At 60.2% G+C, this 20845-nt stretch overlaps 1 protein-coding gene across 9 annotated transcripts in view; it reads right to left on the bottom strand.

Annotated features, from left to right (window-relative positions):
• MYO9B (myosin IXB) overlaps positions 1-20845 on the bottom strand; it is an 84898-nt gene that overhangs the window by 2157 nt on the left and 61896 nt on the right. For 7 of the 9 annotated variants that reach the window (XM_046671328.1, XM_046671332.1, XM_046671331.1 and 4 more), the window contains 24 exons: positions 20234-20273; positions 19109-19231; positions 18120-18200; positions 16269-16379; positions 14815-14937; positions 13468-13617; positions 13219-13385; positions 11595-12515; positions 10807-10885; positions 10502-10626; positions 8457-8590; positions 8045-8235; positions 6405-6503; positions 6136-6309; positions 6002-6043; positions 5673-5784; positions 4598-4671; positions 3875-4067; positions 3619-3747; positions 3254-3359; positions 2842-2973; positions 1154-1277; positions 647-694; positions 167-309 (listed from right to left, as the gene is read on the bottom strand). In XM_046671328.1, the coding sequence (XP_046527284.1) occupies positions 167-309; positions 647-694; positions 1154-1277; positions 2842-2973; positions 3254-3359; positions 3619-3747; positions 3875-4067; positions 4598-4671; positions 5673-5784; positions 6002-6043; positions 6136-6309; positions 6405-6503; positions 8045-8235; positions 8457-8590; positions 10502-10626; positions 10807-10885; positions 11595-12515; positions 13219-13385; positions 13468-13617; positions 14815-14937; positions 16269-16379; positions 18120-18200; positions 19109-19231; positions 20234-20273 (3621 nt within the window). The remainder of the gene's footprint in view (positions 1-166; positions 310-646; positions 695-1153; positions 1278-2841; positions 2974-3253; positions 3360-3618; positions 3748-3874; positions 4068-4597; positions 4672-5672; positions 5785-6001; positions 6044-6135; positions 6310-6404; positions 6504-8044; positions 8236-8456; positions 8591-10501; positions 10627-10806; positions 10886-11594; positions 12516-13218; positions 13386-13467; positions 13618-14814; positions 14938-16268; positions 16380-18119; positions 18201-19108; positions 19232-20233; positions 20274-20845) is intronic. The other 2 variants (XM_046671329.1, XM_046671330.1) reach the window with 2 other exon arrangements.

The following is a 20845-nucleotide window of genomic DNA, read 5'->3' as shown; positions in this document are numbered from 1 at the left end:
GCCCTAAGTCGTGCTCTAGGACAGCGGCACTCTGCGAGGTGGGTCCTGGACGACGGCACGAGCCTAGCCGGGCAGCCGGCTAACGGCCAGGTTCCCTGTGGCGGAGGGGCCTGTGAATGGGGCCAGACCGTGTGGGAGGGTGCGAAGGGGATGGAGGGGCACTTGCTTCTCCTCCTTGATGGACTGGATCCGCTCCATGAGGATCTCCTTCTCGCGGTCCTCGTCGCCGCCGGCCGCCTCCTCCTCCGGCAGCACCTCCAGCTCCTCTGGGCCGCCGCTGCTGTTCCCCCGGGCCTTGGGGCTCTTGTTCTGCAACAGAGAAGCGGCAGGTCTGGCCGGCCCCTCCGGGCGGGCGGATAGGCAGGGCTCACTGCCGGCGGGTGGAGAGGGCGGTGTGAGCGCCGGGAAGGTTAGTTCTGCCATGGGTGGCTGGGCTTAGTGAGGCTTCTCCAGGGGTCACGTAGGGCCCGGGTGGCCAGTGCTCGGCTGGTTAGTCATCCTTCTCACACAGGTGGTCAACAGGCAACGGGCCTCCCCCAGCATGCACTTCAGAAAGGTCTATCCTACAAAGGCCCTAGGGCGAGGGGAACCCTAGCATGCACCGCTCCAGGAGACATGCAGGGTGGGCCGCTACGCGTGTACATACCAGCACCCCCTCATAGGGAGACGAAAACCCCAGCTGGAGAGGCCATGGCTGGGGGAGAGATGAACAGAGGGTGACCACTGGGGGCCATGACCCCGACACAGGTGTGCATCATCGGCATCTGGCCACATCCGACCGCAGGGACAAGGACATAGCCCTCCCACAGAGTGCAGAACCCACTTCCCACCCTCCACCCTGCACCGTGGAGCCACTTCTGCTGTGGGAACACTTCCCTGTGGGCAGGGCCCAGGTCAGCAAGAGACAGGCCAGAGGATGACCCAAACCACCACCAAGTGGGTGACAGGTCCCCCGAGGACGATGGGCATTTGGCCGAGGCGGGGACTCGGTTTCTGAGCCTGCTGCCGTGACGCCCCTGGCCAACTGCCTACGGCCAAGGGTGTCCTGGGAGTCTGAGCAGTGAAGCGGGACCAGCCCTAATGCCCGAGCCCCGCCCCACCAGAGGCCCTGCCCACCGTGGGCCCGTCACACACGCTCGTCACACACGCTCACAGTGTTCTGGCGCAGGAGCGAGAGTCTCCGGACGGCGATGCTCTCTGCGGTCTCCAGCTGGCTGATCTCCTCCATCTTCACCTTGTACTTCCTCAACTGCTCCTTGATCAGCATCTCTACACACCTGTGGAGAAGGCGACTCAGTTACCGTTCCAGGGGTTGTGGGCGTGGGAGCCCCTGCGTCCAGGGAGGCGCTGGCTGGAGACTGGGGAGTAGTGGCCGGGCAGAGACCCACCCAGAGACCAGACAGGGCCAAGGACACGGCTGTGGCTCCGGCCTCAGCCCCGCTCACTCACTGTGTGACCTTGGGCAGCTCATTCCACCCCTCTGAGCTTGAGTCCCTACCTCCAAAGCCTTGTTGTATGAAAGAGGAGGGCTGGTATGACGAGTCGGAGTGAACAGCCCCTCCTAGGCCCCCTGCAGGTGGGGACAGTCCTGCCTCACGCGGAAGTACGAGGCGCAGGGAGCCAGTGCGGCTAGTCCCAGGGGCTGCAGGCAACCAGCCCCAAGGGCCATTGGACGTGTGTTCTCACTGCCACACATCTGTTCAGTGATCAGTACCAGGGGGACTCAGCCCAGAGTGGTCAGTACTAGGGGGGGACTCAGCCCAGAGTGGTCAGTACTAGGGGGAGACTCAGCCCAGAGTGATCAGTACCAGGGGAGACTCAACCGAGAGTGGTCAGTACTGGGGGGAACTCAGCCCAGAGTGGTCAGTACTAGGGGGAGATTCAGCCTGGATGGAGAGGCAGTCACAACTCAGTTTCCCACCATCATGACAACATAAGAAAAAAAGACCAAAGCATGTGCTGGAAGAGGCCACAGCAAATCTGTTGACAACACCACGCCGCCGCCAGGTGGTGTGAGGGCCACGGTGGGCTCTTCTCGCCGCCTGTCACTGTTCACTAACTGTGACGAGCACGGCCTGGGGACGCAGTGTCGGGCTTTCTTTGTGTCTTTGCCTCATGAAACCGCCTAGGGTGACAGGTTCTTATTTTCACAACTCGCAGCCTAAACAGCATCCTCTTAGTGACTGACGTCTGAGGACCTCCTGAGTTTTCCTGGGGAGCCTGCTGAGAGCTTTGGAAGATGGCTCCGGGGACAGAAGCGCCAGAGCATCACTTCTGTTGCTGTGGGGCTCACTGCTACCACAGCCCAGAATGCTGGGCGTCACCGTCTGCCCCTCGCCCTGACACGAGAGATGAGAAGTTTCTCTTCTTTTTTGGTTCTCTAGCCTCAAAAGAACTTGGAAGCTTCGCCCTCACTGCTTGAGGAGAGACGCTGCTGGGTCTCTGCCCAGGTCTGGGCCCCGTGCTGCAGGGGCTGCTTCTGGGCCCCCACGTGGGAGGGGCGACCCTCCCCACACACAGCAGCCAGCGCCTCACGTCCAGGCTTGGTTAGAAGATTGGGCTTAGTGCAAAAGTCACGTGTGCTCATTAGAGCACGTTTTAAAGAAAGACAAGTAAAATTACCAAAAGAAGTCTACCCCGACCCCAGGGCTCAGGGACACCACCCAGGCCGTCTCGATCCAGGTGTTGTCTTCTGGACTTTTCTCTGCATGCGGGTCTACACACAGCGGGACTGAGCTGGCCCAGGATTCCAGATTGGGCTGTCCCGTTCGTCATGGGGTCCCTCGCTAGGCTGTGCTGGGTGTGAGCTGGGGTTGGGGGCCGGCCGGGCCTGGCACTCACGTGGTGATCTTGAGGACGTCCTTCATGCTGGTCAGTGGGTCCGAGTTGTCAGGGCAGCGCAGGAGGCAGGGTGCGAAGATGATGGCTAGCGCGCTGGGCGACATGCGGTTCACGTCCTCGAGCTGGGCCACCCTGCGTGGTGAGCAGCACTTAGGGGGCGGCCAGGGAGCCCCTAGACCAGAGTCCAGAGCCCTGGGCTGCTGTGGGGAAAGTGCCACCACAGCTGGGTGGTGTGACACGCTCGCTTCCGCAGCATGGAGAGCTGCCCCAAAGAAGCTAGGGCTCCTTGCAGACCCCCAACCCAGGCCCGCGGCCTGGCGCGGAACCACCGGAGCACCGGCCCCGGGAATGCTGTTGGCGGGGTTCCTGGCGGGGACCCCACCCCTCAAAGAGCGGGCGGGCGGGCACTTGCTTGACGAGGTGGAAGATGAGCCGCTCCAGGGAGTTGTGGTTGGCTTCCGGCAGGTGCTCCAGGACGGCGTAGATGGCGGCCAGCTGCTCCTGCTTCTCCGGCAGCTCTAGGAGGGCCCGGGGCGTCAGCTCCCTGGGGGACCACCCCAACACGCCCTGGGGCGCTGGGGAGCCTCCCACCACGGGGGGCCGGGACGGATGTGTGGCAAGATGCAGGGCCACAGAAGGGTCTCGGCCCACCCCAGGCCTGAGTTTCTCAGCTGTGACAGGGTGGTCCTATCTTCCTGGCTGTTCACGGTGAGCACTGGCGGCTCCCACCCCTGACCTCAGCCACCTGCCTCCCCTGGCCGCTGCTGGGGCACTCACCGACGGCTCGGAGGAAGTCGCCGTACTGGGCAAAGGTCATGAGGGGCTCAGGCAGCTCCCGCAGCCACTGCTTGAGCACCCCGGTGATGGCGTGGATGGGGAAGTTCTCCAGCTTGACCACCGTGGGGTCTGCCAGGAGAGGGGGTGTGGCCAGTGGGCACAGTGCAGGCAGGAGCGGGGCACCCAGAGCCAAGCCTGGTGCCCCCCTGCCCTCAACACCTACCTGTCTGCAGGCCCGACCTCCCACAGCACCCACCTGTCTGTAGCGCCTGCCGGAGCTCCCGTGTGCGGTTGGCAGCACCAGACTTGCGGTAGAGGCCCTCGGTGTACAGGCCATGCATCTCCACATGTTCCAGAAGCTTCTCCAGCACAATGGGCACTGAGGCCTTGTCGCTGGTCAGACTGTCCACACACACGCCGAAGTGGCCCGGCTCGGCACCTGGCTCGCTCTGCAAGGCCAGGGGTGGCAGTCAGGCCCAGGCTAGTTGTCCTCCCTGGCTGCCCCTTGTATCTCCTCTGTGGGCTCCATCCCTCCTTGTCCCTCGTTCCCCCTTGCAGGCTGCTGGGGGCTCCGGCAGCTCGATGGACATTGGGCCCCCTATGTGGAGCACCTGTGGCCCCTTTGGAGCAGCCGACCCTGGCTCCTGCCGCAGCCCCAGTGCTCGGGACCCCACCTCCATCCTGTGCAGAGTCAGGGGCCTGGCTTCCACTGGGAGGAGGGAGGAGCAGGGCCAGGAGTCTCAGAGGCACACGGAGGCCAGCTCCTGCCTCGGGGGACCTTGCGGCCTCTGACAGGGCCGGGGTGCTCTGCTGCAGGAGGGCTCCCCCCACGTCAGCTCCTTGCTCCTGCCTGACGCCATTCCCTGACCTCACGTCAAGCACCCCCTCTCCTCCACACCTCTCAGGATGGCCTCCCCCAGGCACCCGGCCCTGGACTGACAGTGTCATTCTGGAAAGTTCCTGGCCACAGTGGGCTCACCTTCCTCCCGCATGTGTAAGAGCAGTAGGTCTGGATCTTGTGCACGCACTTCTTGTGGCAGGTCATCTTGCACACTAGGAGGTCATGGGGGGGTCACAGATGGTGTGGCAGGGGCCCCAGGTCCCAGTGGCTGGGGGCCTGCCGACTAGCTTCTAAACTCACACTATATGGATCTCTGCCCTGGTTCCCTGGTGAGGAAGCCGCGTGGGCAGGTGTCCATAACTGGAGACCGTCAGTGGCCTCAGAGCCAGCCTGACCATCAGGACAAGCAGCAGGGGTTTGGGGGGCCTGGGCCTCAGTCCTGCCAGGTGGTGGCCCTGGGGACTCAGCCAATTACAGTGGCACAAGTGACATTACTTTTGTTTCTCCCAACAATAGCAAGCCTCCAACTATCAGCTGATGTCACGCACAGAGAGGAAATCAGCTATGACAGAAAGGAGGAGTATCCAGATGTCCTTGTCTCAGGACAGCGCCAAGTGCCCAGTATTTATGACGGATAGGGGTGCTGGACCGCAGCTCACACAGGGCCATGGGGAAAGGAGACCCTGGGGCGAAAAGGGAGCCAGGCCCTGCTGGTTTTGTCAAGAAAATACAAGTGCTAGAGGCCCACTTGACCCTGCTGGGCCTCCAGGGGCCGACTGGGCTCTGGTCCTGGCTTGGTCACCTCCTGGCTACCTGAGTGAGGGCCAGCCTGGTCATCCTGAGCTGCGCCTTGTCTCTCAGAGCCCCCTGTGGGGATAGCTGGACTCACTGTCGACCCAGGCAGCGGGAGCAGTGTGTGCAAAGACCTGGAGGTGGGACCTCTGACCTGCCTGGATGGGGGTATGGTGGGGAGGCTGCAGGGGGTGGCGCTCAGGGCCAGCGAAGAACTGGGCTCTGCCCCAGGGTGACAATGGGGGTCTTAGTGGGTGAGATGGGGCTGGGCAGTGTTCCAGAAAGATCTGCCCTGAGGCTGGGGTGAAGGCCCTGGTACACAGTGAAGGGTCAGGGACATGGTTGGGGGTTGGGGGTGTGGTAGTGGAGTCATGGGGCATGGTGGGTGACGCCGGGGGTGGTGGGGGTCGGGGACACTCACCACTACAGAGCAGGGCCTTGTCCATGAGCCAGATGTAGGAGAGGCACTGCTCGCACGACTGCGGGATGCTCACCTGGTAGCTGGCGAACACGTGCCCGTTGTGCTGCTGGACCTGGGGGCCACGGAGGCAGTGCTGAGCGGTGGGGGCACACCCCCATTGGGTCGCCATGGGCTGCCCAGTGTGGACGCTGCCTGTAGCAGCTCAGACAACCTACTCATTCATGACTAGGGTTCCTTAGGCTGGGCAGCGGGAAGACGCCCCCACAGACACTTGTACCTATGCTCATGTGTGCGCACACTCACACACGCACGTGTACACACATACTCACAGCACGTTCCTGCTTCCGCTTCTTCTTCTGGGCTTTGCTCTGCTGAGAGGAGCATACAGGTGAGGTCCGCGTGGGCCCCTGGGAGCACCCCAGCCCTCAGCCAGCCCTGCCCTCTGTGGAGGGGCAGCACCCACCTTGGGTGGCTCGAAGTCGTTCTTGGTGTACCCACGCGTGAACTCGTCAAGCAGCGACTGGAAGAGGTTGAGGACCAGGTTGGGGTCCTTCTCCCCACGCTCGGCCGCCAGGTTGCTCACGACGATCTGGTAGTTCTCCATCAGGTCCTTGTAGCCAACGTGGATCTTCCCGTTCTGTGGGGATGCAAGGTGTGACCCCACGGGACGGACTGACGGGGGCGCCCAGGGGCTCGCCGTGGGGGCCCTCCCGGGGCTGGGAGTCCACGTACGGGGACGGAGTACATGGTTTTGAGGTTGCTCCTGAACTTCTCGGTGGCCTCGATGAATAAGCTCTCGATGGGAGTCTTCTGGGAACGGAGGTCGTTTATCTGGAGAGGGAGGGAGAGCTGCGCTGACCCCACTGCTCTGCCCCGTCCCAGGCCCTTCCCTGGCTCCCCCAGGCTCGCAGGAGAATAGCCGGGCCCTCCAGCCAGTCCCGGTCTCTCTGATCCCGTCAGCCCAGGTTAAAGCCACCGGCATCTGTGGCTGGAGTGCTCACTGTGGGGTGTGGAGCGGCGCCCCTGGCCTCGAGCCGCTGGATGCTGGCAGCACTCCCCAGGTGTGAGGATGAGTGTCCCATGGGGCAGGCTTGCCCCATTGAGACCTGCTGGTTTCGCTGGGGCCCTTCCTGCTGTCTTACAGGTGCTCGGTGCCCAGCCTCGCTTCTGGACCAGGGCTGCCTCAAACAGCCTGCTCATTTCCTGATGCCCCTGCCCTTCACAGGGCCCCCTGGCCCCTCAGTGTCCGCGAAAGCCCACTGCCCTGCTGCAGAGCCCCCGAGTACCCCCGTCTGCCGGGAGATCACCTGCAGCTGGGCTGTAAACACCCCAAGCACAGGCCACGGCTTATTCACTGCCGCTGCACACTAAGCGCTCAATCGGTGTCTGCCTCGGACCAAGTGCCTTTTGTAAAAGCGTCCTCCAAATAAAAAAAAGTCGTGCGGCGTATTACGACGTTTCGACCACCAATGGACGGCACAGATGACGGTAGTCCTGTAAGATCAGCACCACGGAGCCTAGGCGTGCGGTGGGCTACACCTGCTAAGTTTGCCTAAGTACATGCTATGATGTTCACACAACAGGATTGCCTCAGGATGCATTTCTCAGAACGTGTCCCCGTTATTAAGTGACACATATCTGTAGGAAGTTCATGGCCAGGTGTGGCTGAGTGGTAGGACAAGGGAAGGCCGCAGGACCCAAGGACAGCCTGGTGGGACACGGTGTGTGCAGTGCCCTGCACGGATGGTCATTCTGGATGCCAGTGTTCCCACTTCCTCGTGTGTGCGAGAAAGTGGTGCAGCTGCCCAAGGGCGCTGTGAAACAACACACGAGATGCTCACCACGGATTTCAACCTTCCAGGGTGGGGACCACAGGACAAAACGCACCTGCTGGGTGATGGACCCAGGCATGCACGTATGCACACACATGCTCTAGACGACCCCCACACGGACCACAACCCCTCGCAGGAGGCCCTTGGGACTAGAACGTCCCAGAATCAGATGCTTTGGATGTATCATGGTTCCACAAGTGCTGTGCAGCCCCCATAATAAGACCCACTGACATCCTGCATGAAATGTAAAGGTTCACACTGAGCGAGATAAATGAGGCTCCAAATGGTCTCACGTGAGCCCAGGCTGGGTTTCGAGAAAACAAGCTGATGCCAAACTTAGGAATAAGTGGCTGGTTTCTGGAACTTTCTGTGTGTTGAAACTCTGCACCTGGACTTTCTGTTGAAAGTTCCTGCATCGGCCCACTAAGGGCTACTGTGTGGCAGCTTGAAAAACTCTGCTGGTGATGAGGCCCCTTCTGGGGAGGCCTGGGTCCGACCCTGCAAGTGCACCCTCCTCCCGTGTACCCGTGGCCGGCTCACCTTGTTGAGCAGGAACTCATCCAGGTACTTGAGCTCGTTGGCGTTAGTGATTTTGCGGAACACCGACTCCCGCCACTTCTCTGACACTGTGATTTTGCCGATCTTGAGGTTTCTGTTCTTCTTCCCTTTGCCTCCTGGCTCCTTGGCAGGCTTCTCGCCGGTGGCGTGGCGGTGCTGGTGGCTGGAGGGGGCTGGAGGGGAGAAGGAGCGAGTGGCAAGGGCGGGTTCTGGGGAGGACACTCATCAGCCCCTTGAGAGCCAGGACCCCACACCACGGCACGCTGGGGTTCCACAGCTATAGAGCGCCCTGGGGGGCCGGGACCAGCCCTGAAGCCCTGTGCCCGAGGCCCGACCTGGGGACCATCCACATGCCTGGGGGCCCCCCCCGGTGCTGAGGCTGTGGGTGACCAACCTTCTAGATTCTTCTTCATGGTGGCAGCTTCCAGCACGACGTTCCCAGCTACTGAGCTCTCTGTCTCCTCCACGCCCTCTAGGCTATATTTTTTATCCTTGTTCTTAGGCAGGAAAAGTCTCTTAAATGTAGATCTGTAGGAGAAAGTGACAGGCTCCATTTAAAACCTCAGAAAATGAAAATGGATGTAAGGCTGAAAAAAGGATCATCTTACTGTAGAGAGAAATGGCCCCTTTCTTGGTTATCAGTGGAAAGGGATGCTACTAAAAATATGGTCCATTTGTGTGAATGACAGGGGAGTCAGGTGAAAATGCTAGATGCTAGGCAGAAGTGTGACCCCATTTTTGTATTAGAAAGTGCATAAAACTCCCCCCTGCCCCCTCACGTGTTTTTACAGGCACAGGTTAGGAAAAACATCAGGAAGAATAAATGCCAAATCATGCACTGTGGCTACTGGGGGTGTGGTGAGCTGAATGGTGGCCCCTAAAAAGGAGTGTCCCTGTGCTAACCCTCAGGGCCTGTGAGCCTGACCTTATTTGGGAAAAGGGTCTTTGCAGATGTGATTAAATGCTATGGATCTGAATGTGTGTGTCCTGCCAAATTCATATGCTGACGTCCAACCCCCAAAGTGAAAGTGTTGAGGGGGGGCGGTGGGAGGTGAATTAGGTCGTGAGAATGGAGCCATGATGGGATTAGTGCCCTTATAAAAGGGAGCCTAGAGATCTCCCTGGCCTCTTCGGTCATGTGAGGACACAGTGAGAAGATGCCGTCTGTGAACCAGGAGTGGCCCCACCAGATACTGAATCTGCTGGCGCCTTGATCTTGGGCTTCCAGCCTCCAGAACCGTGAGAAGTAAATGTTGTTTAAGCCGCTTGATCTATGGGGTTTTGTTACAGCAGCCTGAATGGACTAAGACACGAAGTGAAGGATCTCCAGACGAGATCATCCCGGATTACCCAGACGGGCCACAATCCAATGACAAGTGTCCTTGTAAGAGAAAAAGACAACGCAGAAGAGAGAAGAACGTCATTCGAAGACAGAGGCAGAGATTGGAGTAATGCAGCCACAAGCCAAGGGACGCCTGGACCCCCAGAAGCTGGGCGAGGCAGGACGGACCCTCCCCTGGAGCCTCTGGAGGGAGCGCGGCCCTGCGACACCTTGATTTTGGACTTCTGGCCTCCAGGCTGTGAGAGAAATTCCTGCTGTTTGAAGCCACCTGGTTTGAGGTGCTTTGTTTTGGTGGTGGGGTCCCCCTGCCGTGGGGGGCTCTCCACCCCCGCCACAAGCCTGTTCTATACCCACCTCAGCCTCCCGTTCCTGCTTTCAGATCAGAGCTCCCCTGTGCCACAGCCCATCCCCTCTGCTCTGAGCTGGAACTACCCAGAGCACTCTGGCAGGGGCTTTCTGGGGATAGAGCCCTGGCCCAGTTTTTTCTTTTTTCTTCTCTCTCTTTTTTTTTTATGAGGAAGATTAGCCCTGAGCTAACATCTGCTGCCAACCCTCCTCTTTTTGCTGAGGAAGACTGGCCCTGAGCTCACATCCGTGCCCATCTTCCTCTACTTTATACGTGGGACGCCTGCCACAGCATGGCTTGCCGAGCGGTGCCATGTCCGCACCTGGGATCCGAACTGGTGAACCCCGGGCCGCCAAAGCAGAATGTGCGAGCTTAACTGCTACACCACTGGGCTGGCCCTGGCCCAGTTTTTTCTATCTGAGGACCCAGGAGGGGTTCCAGAGGGAGGGATGGGGGAGCTGGGAGCTGGTTCTGATTCCATAAAAACTAAAACGTTAGCCGTCTGTGGACCCAGAAGAAGTGACCAAGATCGGCTCTAGGCTTCAGCAGGAATCATTTCACCCCAACGCGGCCACAATCTGGGCTCCACGCGCGCTCTCCTCCCGAAGCTGCTAAGGAGAAGACGCCTGCCTGACCGCGCATCGTCTAGGCCGTCGGTTTAGGAGACCAGACTGCTCAGAGGCTGGAGGCCTCGGCAGGGACCCTGTCTGTCCTCTGGTGGCCAGAGTGCTCTCCCAAACCCGGCACTTACTTGGAGTCGGTCTGGGAGCCTGGGGACAGCCCCAAATCTGCGCCAGAGGAAGTGTCACCCGACTTCTTCTTCTGGACGGCTGGCCTCTTTGTGCTCGGCTCCCCATCCACCGTTTCCGGAGAAGGCTGCAAGAGAGCAGGCTGTTCCATGAGCAAAGGCAGGCAGGCCTCGTGGGAGGGAAGGCAGGGGTCCCTGCATCTTGGGGACGTCTCTTTCCTCCTAAGCTGTCCTTAGGACAGAGCTGGGGTGGCCAGGCCAGTGGTGGGCTGGGACCTGAGGGGCGAGAGCTGCAGCTGAAGCTTTACCTGAGTCTTGGACGGGGACGGGGACGGGGACGGGAGGAGCTTGGAGACGTCGCTAGCAGATAAGGAAATGCGCCTCTCCCTGTGAGATGACAGAAATGTGGCTTGTATCAACAAACACAAGTTAGGAGACACTTTAGGTTGTCGTGACCTGAGAAGGTACTCCTGGCATGTAGTGGGCAGAGGCCAGGGGTGCTGCTCTGCACCCCACAGTGCGTGGATGGCCCCATCCCAGAGATGAGCCGGCTCCGGGGGTCCGCGGCCGAGGCTGGGAAAGCCTGCCCTGGCAGAAGGTCTGCGTCCTCCTCTGACTCCTCTCTCCTTTGGCCGCGCAGGCCTCTGGGATGGAGATCTGGAGATTGGGGGTCACTTGGGGGTTTACCCAACTGAGGGTGAGGCGGCTTCTGCCCTGACCCCCGGGTGAGTGCCATCAGTCCCATTCGTTGAGGAACTGAGGCCCAGGAGGGCCAGGGAGCGGGGACCTTGACCTGAGGGGCCACTGCCCCCAGGCCTGGGGCTTTCTCTGTGAACACAGCTTCTGTGGCTTAGGCTCCTGGCCAGGCCCCAGTTGGGTGGCCCTGGGCAGGTGCCTCATCTTTACTTTCGCCTGCCCCCCTCGGGGCTGCCACACACCTGGGGCCAGCTCTTGGCCTGGAGCTGCTCACTGCTTTGGGGTTGCATGGTGCTGCCCTGGTCCTGCTGCTGGGCCTCTGGCTGTGCATCCCCCACCCTGCCCACCCACCTGGGCCTGGCACTCATGGTGCTCGGACAAATGAGGGTGCGGGACTTACTCTGTGGGCGTGAGAGGGGCCCCGACTGCCCGGTGCCGCTCGCTGAGGTCCAGGGACTGGCTCAGCATGGCGCTGGAACTGGCGGCTACCAGCTTCTTGCCCCGCCACAGCTCCACGGCAGTGGCCAGCCGCTCGGAGTCCGAGTCCCGGTACCGCTGGATCTGGGTGGAGCCTCCCGGGCTCTCGGGCCTGTCTTGCGTCCTCAGGCCACCCACTGGCTTGCTTTTGTCCTTGGGGGTCTCAGGGGTGGTGCTGGGGGCTGGTGCACTGACCCTGCTGTCCAGGGCCAGGCTGGTGGGCCGTTCCATGTGGCTGGGCCTTGGGCTCCCACTCTGGAATGCCTCCACGGCTTCCCTCGAGACCTGGCTGGCTAGCATGGCCTGCGGTGGCTCTTCAGGCTGCTTTTGAGGAGAAGCGTTCTCCACCTCCAACCCCGCGTCTGAAGGCGTTTCATCTTCTCTGCTTTCCTTTTTGTCTTCAGGGACGCTCTCCTCTTGCTCCAAGACAGCCCTTCCGGAAGGTTCCCTGAGGGCATTCTCTTCCCTACAGGACTGGATGTGTCTGTTCTGGAGCTTCACGTGCTCCAGCCCTCTCTGCCGCCGCGACTCACGCTTCTCCCGGCTGCTGGGCACTTTCTCATGACTTTCAGCAGCATTTTTCTGGGGTAGGAGAGCCTTCTCTGGGCTCAGGACCTCCTTCTCGGAGTGGGACCTCTGCGCCGGGGGCTGGTCGCTTGGACACACCTCGGGCTGCATTGCCAAATGCTCATTGTCCTCCGTCAGTTCCAGGCTCTGCTCGGCCCCCAGCTCCTGCCCGGCCACCTGGCCTGGCTCGCCCTCGGAGATCTCGTCCCCTGTGGCTCGCTGCGCTTCCCTCTCCCTCTCCTCTGCCTTCTGCTTCTCCGCAACCATCTGGCTGAAGCTGTGTGAGGAGAGAAAAGGGGAGGGTTCAGGAACCAACAGGCACACGGCCTCCAGAATCCCCCAGGGCATGGGGACCTCTGAGCTACGTCCTGGTGGGACCTCTGTGCTGCCCTTGGGCTAGGGGCTGGGCTCTGCCTCTACCGAGTGGTGTGACCCTGGTGCTCGGAGATGCTTCCAGAAAGAAGGAAGCTCCTCAGCCAGGAAGTGGGTACAGAGGATGGCCCCTTGTCATCATAGTCACCTCTGTCCTGGGTTGGCCTGGCTGATTAGGTGAGAACGATCTGTTAATAAATCCCTGAATGCCCTTGGGGTCCCTGAGCTCCCCGTGCATGAGCGCAGGGGGAGGGAGCCTGCTGCAGGCCGGTCCTGGTGGTCTGAAGCCTCCACCTCTGAATCCAGGTGCTCGCTGACTGGCCTGGAGTGGGCAGGTGCAGCGGGGGTCCCCGTCAGAGACCGAGTGCAGCAATGGCGCCATGAGGCTTTGCCAGTGAGAGCCATCCACCAGCCCTGGTACATCTCCCTGTGGTCCCAGGTGGCCAGACGGCTGGGTTCCCACCAGCCTCTCTCCAGCCTCCCTGCATCCAGAATGACAATCTGACAGCTCTGCCAGATGGACGGTATCTCAGGCAGCTACAGAGTGAGTGAACTTCCTGGCTTCCAGAATGTTCTGGGGGAGCAGGCAGGGGCCCTGCTCTGCTCACCTCTTACGCTGAAGGTGTCCCCGGCAGAGGCTCTGCAGGCGGATGATGCTCTGTCTGTGGCGCCGGTAGGCCATCCGCCGCTGGTAGCCCCTCCACGCGGCCTGGAGGCACACAGCCGCCTGTGTTCTCTCCAGCGCCCGCCGGACACGGTAGGACCGCCAGTAGGCCTGCAGGTGAAGTGGGTGTTCAGGGGCCAGGTATGCACCCTCCCAGCCGCCCTCCGCCTGGCCAGTGGGGCCCACCCGGCACCTGAATGGTGATGGCCGCCCGCCTCATCTGCAGGAAGTGCCGGCGTTCCAGCACCATCCGGAACCAGCTCTGCAGGAGCAGGATCTTCCGTACGACCTCACGGTGCAGCGTCTCCTGCAGGGCCTGCCTCTCTGTCTCCTTCAGGAAAACCTGGTGGGTGTGGGCACAGGTTGGTCAGCGTGGCCCTGGAAGCCCTGTGCCTGGGTGGTCTGCACAGTCCACCGCGGGAGCGAGGGAGACCAAGCTTGTGTGCTCCCTGATCTGACCCGGGGGAGTTTTTCTAAATGTACCGAGACAGAATTCACATGATGTGGAATTCACCATTTAAAGTAAAGACTTCAGTGGGTTTTAGCACATTCACAATGTTGCACAACCTATCTATCTAGCTCCAGGACATTCCTGTCACCCCAAAAGGAGACCCCCATCCTCATGAGCAGTCCCTCCCCAGCCCCTGGCAATCACCAATCTGCTTCTGTCTCTGTGGATTTGCCTGTTCTGGACATTTCACATAAAAGGGATCACACACTATGTGGCCTTCTGTGTCTGGCTTCTCTCACTTGGCATGAGGTTTTCGAGCTTCATCCCTGTTGTAGCCTCTTCCCTTTTAACGGCTGAGTACTAGTCCATTGTACAGACAGACCACATTTTGTTCATCCATCATCTGATGACGGACGCTTTGGCTGTTCCTACCTTTTGGCGATTGTGACTAGTGCTGCTGAGCACATGTGTATATGAGGTTTAGTTTGCACACTGGTTTTCAGTTCTTTTGGGTCGATACCTAGATGCAGAATTGCTGGGTCACCTGGTGACTCTGTGATTAACTTGCTGGGGAACCACGAGGGGATTTTTCACAGCAGGCGAAGTCCCAATGGGGAGGTGTCCCTGGCACTTGCTAGACAAGGACAGCAGGCAGCGCCCTGACAAGAAGCAACCGACACACACGGAGAGGCGCGAGGCGGTTTCTGCAGGGAAGGCGAGCAAAGGAGCCCTTCTCCAGGCACTGCAGAGGGTGCTGACTGGCTCCGAGCACCGTGGGGCCGTGGCGCAGGGTGTGGACCAGCCCCAAGCACCGTGGTGCCATGGCGGAGGGTGCTGACCGGCCCCGAGCACTGTGGTGTGCTGTGATCGTCCCGAGCCCACCCAGGAGAAAATGGTAAACAGGCCTGCTGCCCGAGCCCCGCCCCTTGGGTGTGCACCTCTGCCTCCCGGGGGGACACTGTGCTGGGCCCCAAGAGACGCACTTCCTCAGCAGAGCCCCTTCCTTTTCACCGCGTGGCCCTGGAGGACCGTGTGTGCAGTGGAGGGTGGGGCATGGCTGTGCGGCCGCCCCGAGGTGGGGACGCTGACCTTGGTCTTCCCGATCTGGTAGCTCCTCTTGTCTACGTCCATCTTCTCCAGCAGGGCGGAGATGACCTCTCTGCACGGCTGGGCGTTCTTGGGCAGCAGCACCTGGAACTGCTCGATGAAATCCTGGGTGATTAGGGCCAAGAAAGGAGAAGATGAGTGAGCGTTTCCACCACCACCAAGGAGACAGGGTTCCAGCAGTTCCCAGGTCAAGCCGAGTTTGCAAAGCCAAAACTTGGCTCGACGTGAACGGGATCGACAAATCTAAAATCTCAGACCTTCTGAAACGGCCTAAAGCTTAAGAAAGAGCCTCGCAGACACAGAGGACTGGGGCCTTCAGTCAGTCAGCGAGGGGCTGTCGAGCGCTGTGGGTGCTGGCACTGTTGGGGGGTGGCTGCCCCTGGGAGTTGGCGGGGGGAGGCGGGACCACCCCTGGGAGTCTACAGCTCGTTAAAGGGCTGCATCACAGCTGGAGAGATGCACTTTGTAAGTAAATTATTTCAAATTTTAAGAGCCAAGCATTAGTAACACACATGAGCATGTTTTCCCTTTTCTGTAATTTTGCCTTTCCTATTTATACAGGATCAGGAAGCCCTTATTTCCAGCGGGTGGAGGAGAAAAGAGAGGCATGCCCTGATGAAGCCAAGTCCCTGGAGCCAGGTGGGTAAAGCCTGAATGCGGACCAGGAGCCGCCACCTCTGGCTTCAGGCCCAGAGCTCACTCAGGCACCACACGGGTGGTGCCGGCTCATGGCATGAAGCAGGGTTCTCAACCCAGGCCAGGCTGACCCCTGGGGAGGTTCAGTGATGTTGAGACATTTTTGGTTGTCACAACTCAGGGGTGGGATGCTCCTGGCATCGAGTGGGTGGAGGCCAGGGATGCTGCTCCACACCCTGCAGTGCCCAGGACGGCCCCCCACAGAGGGTGACCTGCCCCAAGTGTCAGTGGTGCTGTGGTTGAGAAGCTGCTCTCGCAATTTGATCTTCACTGAATTGAGGTTACCAATGATCCTCCGTGTTTGTACGAAGCCCAGGGAGCCCTCTCTGAAGTCATCACCTCCCTGGGCCTTAGTTTCTGTACAGGGGAAAGAGAGAAGAACCGGCCCTGCCACTGCTGGTTGCCAGAATAAAAGAGCTGGGTATAAAAGCGCCCATCGCTTTTTAAGATGCTCAGTGAAGGGCAGAGCTGCATGGGGATCCACTGGTGCGATTCCCTCTTCCTGGCCTGGCTAAACACCTCCGTACCCTTCAAGGCTTGGCTGGGCTCAGCCACCTCTCCAAGGAAACTGGCCTCCCACACCAGAAAATGATCCGGCAAATGCCAACAGTGCTGGCGGGGAGAAGCCCTGGTGTAAAGTAACCTGCCGGGTTCACATCGCAGAGAAGTGCTCTCCCTGGGACAGGGATGCGGCCGGCGTCACGGGCAGCCACGCATGTGAATGTGTGTGTGTGCCGTACCTGAAACGTGTACTTGGCGCTGTAGCCAGACCTCCGGATCCGTACAGTCTCCAGCATGCCCGTGTAGCGCAGCTGCTGCAGCACCAGCTCGTCGTCGAAACATAGCTCTTTCTGAAATGGGATGTGAGTGGTCAGGGTAGGTGTCCCCGGGCAGACGCCTGAGCTGGTTGGTGGCCGGGGACAGGGAGCTGTGGGGCGAGGTGCCAATTCCTATGGGACTGCTCTATCACGGGCTTCAAGATACAGACACAGTCCAGGTGCGACTGGTCTGGGAATGTCCCCAGCACGGCAGCTGTGGGCCCCTGGGGATCCGTTTGTCTTTCCTCACTCCAGACAGTCTTTGGAATAAAGAGATGGGGCCGCTCAGCAGCAGTGCTTGAGGCATTCATCTCTTCTAGAAAACTTGGCAGCTGATCTGCTCTGCTCCCTGGCATCTGGGAGACAGATGCCACGCCTTACTGCCTAATTTAAGATAATTTGCTGCAAAGAGTCATTTTCTAAGGACCTCAACCCAAACCTACGCTGAGCTCATGCTCTGTGCCAGGCTCTGGGGAAACTGCTGGGGACTCGGCAGGAGGAGCACATGGCGCTGCATGGGGGCCAGATGCACACGTGGACGGGCCGGACACTGCCCAGGCCCCTGTGGGAGGTGTCACAAGAGAGGGGATCCTGGGCTGAGGGCTGAGGAGGGAACGGGCAGAGGGAGGAGGGCAGGGAACAGCTGATGAAGGCCCAGAGGAGGAGGGGGAAGCCGAAGGGCTGACAGGGACACAGAGATGCTCGCCGCTGGAGGGGCTGGAAACGACCTGCCTCAGTGGGCTTCAAGCCTGGAGCTGAGGGGCCCGGCCTCCATGCTGGTGGACGTTATTTTAAGTGGATGGAGGGGACGGAAGGGCATGAAAGGACGGTTGTCATGACTGGGCAGGGGGTGCTTCTGGCATCTGGTGGGCTCTTGGAAACCAGGGATGCTGCTCAACACTCTCCAGTGCACAGGATGGTCCCCACGGCAAAGAACAATCTAGTGGCATGGCCCCTGTCCAGAGCAGGTGTTGATGGAGCATTTCTTGAGTTGCCCAAAACTGAAGTAAGAATCCCAATGGGAGAACTCAGAGAATCTCTGAGACACCAGTGGGCACCGGGAACAGGAGAGAGGGCATGGTTCTGGGTCCTTGTCTGGGAAGACGGAAGCTGCAGTCCTCGCAGGGAGAAGCCAGGCTCTGGACGTTAGCAGAGCCTCCCAGGAGCAGGAGAGAGCCCAGGAAGTGGGGAACGCAGAGATGGGGACAGGTGGGCGGACAGAGCAGCCAGGAGGCACCTGCCCAGGTGTCTACTCCCCCCGGGAGGGAGCCCAGATCCCGAGCAGTCCCCCCAAAGTCCCTGAGGGGATGGAATGGCCAGTGGACCCTTGGGGCAAAGGAAGCCCAGCAGTGAGAACTGCCCCTTTGTGCTCCAAGAGTCTTTTCTAGAAACTTCTGGATGAGCAGTGGGCTCTGTGTTCCTGCTACACAACCTCTGCCCCTCTCTTCTGGTACATTCTCTGCACTGGCCACATTGGGATGTATCTGAGGAGCACGCCCGATCTGTCCCTCTTCTTGCAAACCTTCTCTGGGAACGCTCCACATTCCAGATGACGTCCCTGCTCTTGGCCACCAGGCTGCCCTCGCTGCTTCCTGCTGACCCCCCTCCAGGCCTGGGCGGCTACGGCATGCTGTTTACAGCTCCCGGAACTGGTGTAGACACTTGGTTCCCTGAGGCCTCTCCTGGCGCCCCCACCCCAAGGCTGAGGCAGGAGCAGCCCCTGCTGAGCCGCCAGACCCTGGCCTTCACCTTCCCGAGATGCGGAGCCCTCACCTTCTCGGCGTTGGAGCGGATGCAGCGGATGAAGAAGGGCTCCGCCTTCCCCAGCGCCTCCAGGAGCTTGCTGAGGGATGTCTGGGGAAGAGAGAGAGGACACTGAGCTGGGACCCCAGGGGCGTGCTGCTCCGTGGGAGGGGACCCAGTTCCTGCTGGGGTCAGCGGGGGGTGTACATGCTGATGCAGGACATGGGAGGTTGCAGCTGGATGTTCTGACCAAAGGCTGCGCTACCCCTGGGAGCCCCCAAGGGGGCTGCAGGGTCCTTGCAGCTGGGAACCACCATCTTCCCAGGGCCACCCAGCTCTTGTCTTTGTCTCAGGTGGAAGGTGGGAGGGGGTAGGATTAAATGAACTCCTTCCAGGGACTTAAAACATGCATCAGCATCAGCAGGGACCAAGCATGTGGGGATTTCGGTCTCTGGCCTGCTGTTTCCAAAAAGGATTTGTGGGAGTTCCCACATGAGGTAATCACAAAAAAGCCGAGGTGGGAACACGAGACTCAGATTGAGGAAAGAGGGAAGGAACAACAAAACTAATGGTGAGGGTCAGCATCCACTGGACCCCCTAAAAAACAGAGGCATCCCTGAGCTTCCTTGCAGCCAGGGAAAAAAGGGAACCATGACCCAAGGACACAGCCCAGCAGTCATGTTAACTAACAAGCTAACTTGTGCTCCTTTTAACGCAGTGGTTCTAAACCATGGGTGATTCTGCCCCTCCAGGGGCATGTGACAACGACTAGAGACATCTTTGGTTGTCATGACTGGAGGATGCTACTGGCATCAGGTGGGTGGAGGCCAGGGATGCTGTTCGGTGTCCCATAATGCACAGGACGGCCCCGCCCCCGAGAATGATCCAGCCCGTGTCAAGCAGCGTCAAGGTTGGGAACCCTGAGGATGACGACCAGCTCCCCGTGCTGGGTTACCCCGGCCGCGCCAGGCGAGTGGCAGGCTGGGTGTGGCATGGCTCCCAGCTCTGTGGCCGCCCACCTGGAACTGGGCGCTGATGCTGGGCGGCTTCTTCTTCTTGTGCAGGTGCAGCAGCGACTTGGTGGTGCGGTCGTGCAGGGTCATGCTGATGATGAGCTTCAGGGACTTGGAGTCCAGCAGATTCTAGGACAGACGCACAGGGTCTGGCCTGCCCTCCCCAGGCCCCAACAGGCACAGGGAGCCACGGCACACGGCCCTCGAGCCAGGACTACGCCCCCTCAGGAGTGCCAGGTGGCAGGCGGGCCTGGTGGGCGGCAGGGATGACCCTGGGACGGAGCCGGGCTCCAGGACGACTAATTACAGCCTCTTCTGCCCGGAAGCCAAGGGCTGTGGCGCACGGCCTGCCCTCTGCATAGCTCAGGGAGGGCCACCCACGTGCTTCTGCGTGAGTTTACTCGGGTGTCCTCCCACACACGCCAATCCTTACTAGCAGGTGGTGAGAGGGACCTGCACTGTCCCATCTCCTGGCCAGACCGCAAGGCTGCTCTTACTCTTCTGAAAACCTTGTCCTCCGTCTGCACGCTGTACGTGGAGACCAGACAGAGTGCCAGGTGCACTCCACCAGAGGCCGGTGGCCAGGGTCTTGGCTGCCAGTGACAATGGGCTGCCCCCTTCCTGGTGGGACTACCCTGGCTGCAGGGCCTCCTTTCCCTGGACGCCCAGAGGTGCTGTGTCCCATCCTGCCCTCTGGAGGTGGCCTGTGGCTAGACTCTGATGTGGGTGTCCAACAGGAGGGCCCCTTTGCCTCTGGCAGGATGAGCTCTGAAGTGCTGTTCATGCTCCTGGTCCCATGGGGTCAGGCTGAGCCCACCTCCTTGCTCAGCCTTCCCTGCCCCCAGCGCCTCCCACCCTCCTTCTCCTGGGAGTGCCCCCTACCCACCACCTGCGCCAATACCCTCGTCTCAGGCTCTGCTTCTAGGACACCCAAACAAAGACAGCTCCAAATCATTTCAACAGGAGACACTTTTTTGGAGGGGAAGGAGAAGAAAAGGAAGGAACTGAAGAAGCCAGAGAAGTTAAAAGCACTCCCCCTGCCCCCCACCCATTTTCTGGAAGATGCCTTGAGCCAGGCGCTCTCAAGACGGGCAGAGCCAGGCGGCAAGAGACAGTGTTGTGTGTGTTTACCTTTGGGATGATCTGCTTTTGTTTGATACCTTTATTTTTCCTGTCAAAATATTAAAAACGGTTTTGTGAACAGAAGGCCCACGGCGTCTGGATCTGGTTAGTTCAGCAAGCCACGCCTGGCGGGTTAGACGAGCGAGCGCAGAGCCGGTGAGAAGCGCAAGCGCAGCGCGCCGCCCCAGGACCCGCGGCCGCTCGGCAGGCGCCTTGGGGTGCCCATGCCGCTGCGTGGGCCTGGGTGGGGGACCCCAGGCGTCCGGGAGCAGGGGCGCTGGTACCCTATGGTAGGGCAGAATGTGCGTCCGTGTGGGGAGGCCACGGGGAGCTGACGGATCCCACAAAACGACAGTGGGACGCCCCAACTGGAGCTTCCAGGGACCTGCACGGTCCTGATGCCTACCAGCTGTCCCAGCTCTATTAGGAGCTGCTTCTGGACCCCTGGTGGGCAGGGCAGGGTGTGCCCTGCAAAGAACTGAAATGAGGCCTGGGTAGGAGCGCCGTTTGGACTCGCACTGCCGAGAAAGTGAAAAACGAAAGCAGACCTTTGGCTGAGGGACGGAGCGGCCCCCAACTTCTCAGACACTTTATGGAATCTTGCAGACAAGAGAAAATTTT

The sequence above is a fragment of the Equus quagga genome, chromosome 9 (assembly GCF_021613505.1).
Source record: "Equus quagga isolate Etosha38 chromosome 9, UCLA_HA_Equagga_1.0, whole genome shotgun sequence".
Lineage (NCBI taxonomy): Eukaryota > Metazoa > Chordata > Mammalia > Perissodactyla > Equidae > Equus > Equus quagga.
This window is presented reverse-complemented; position numbering and strand designations above follow the sequence as displayed.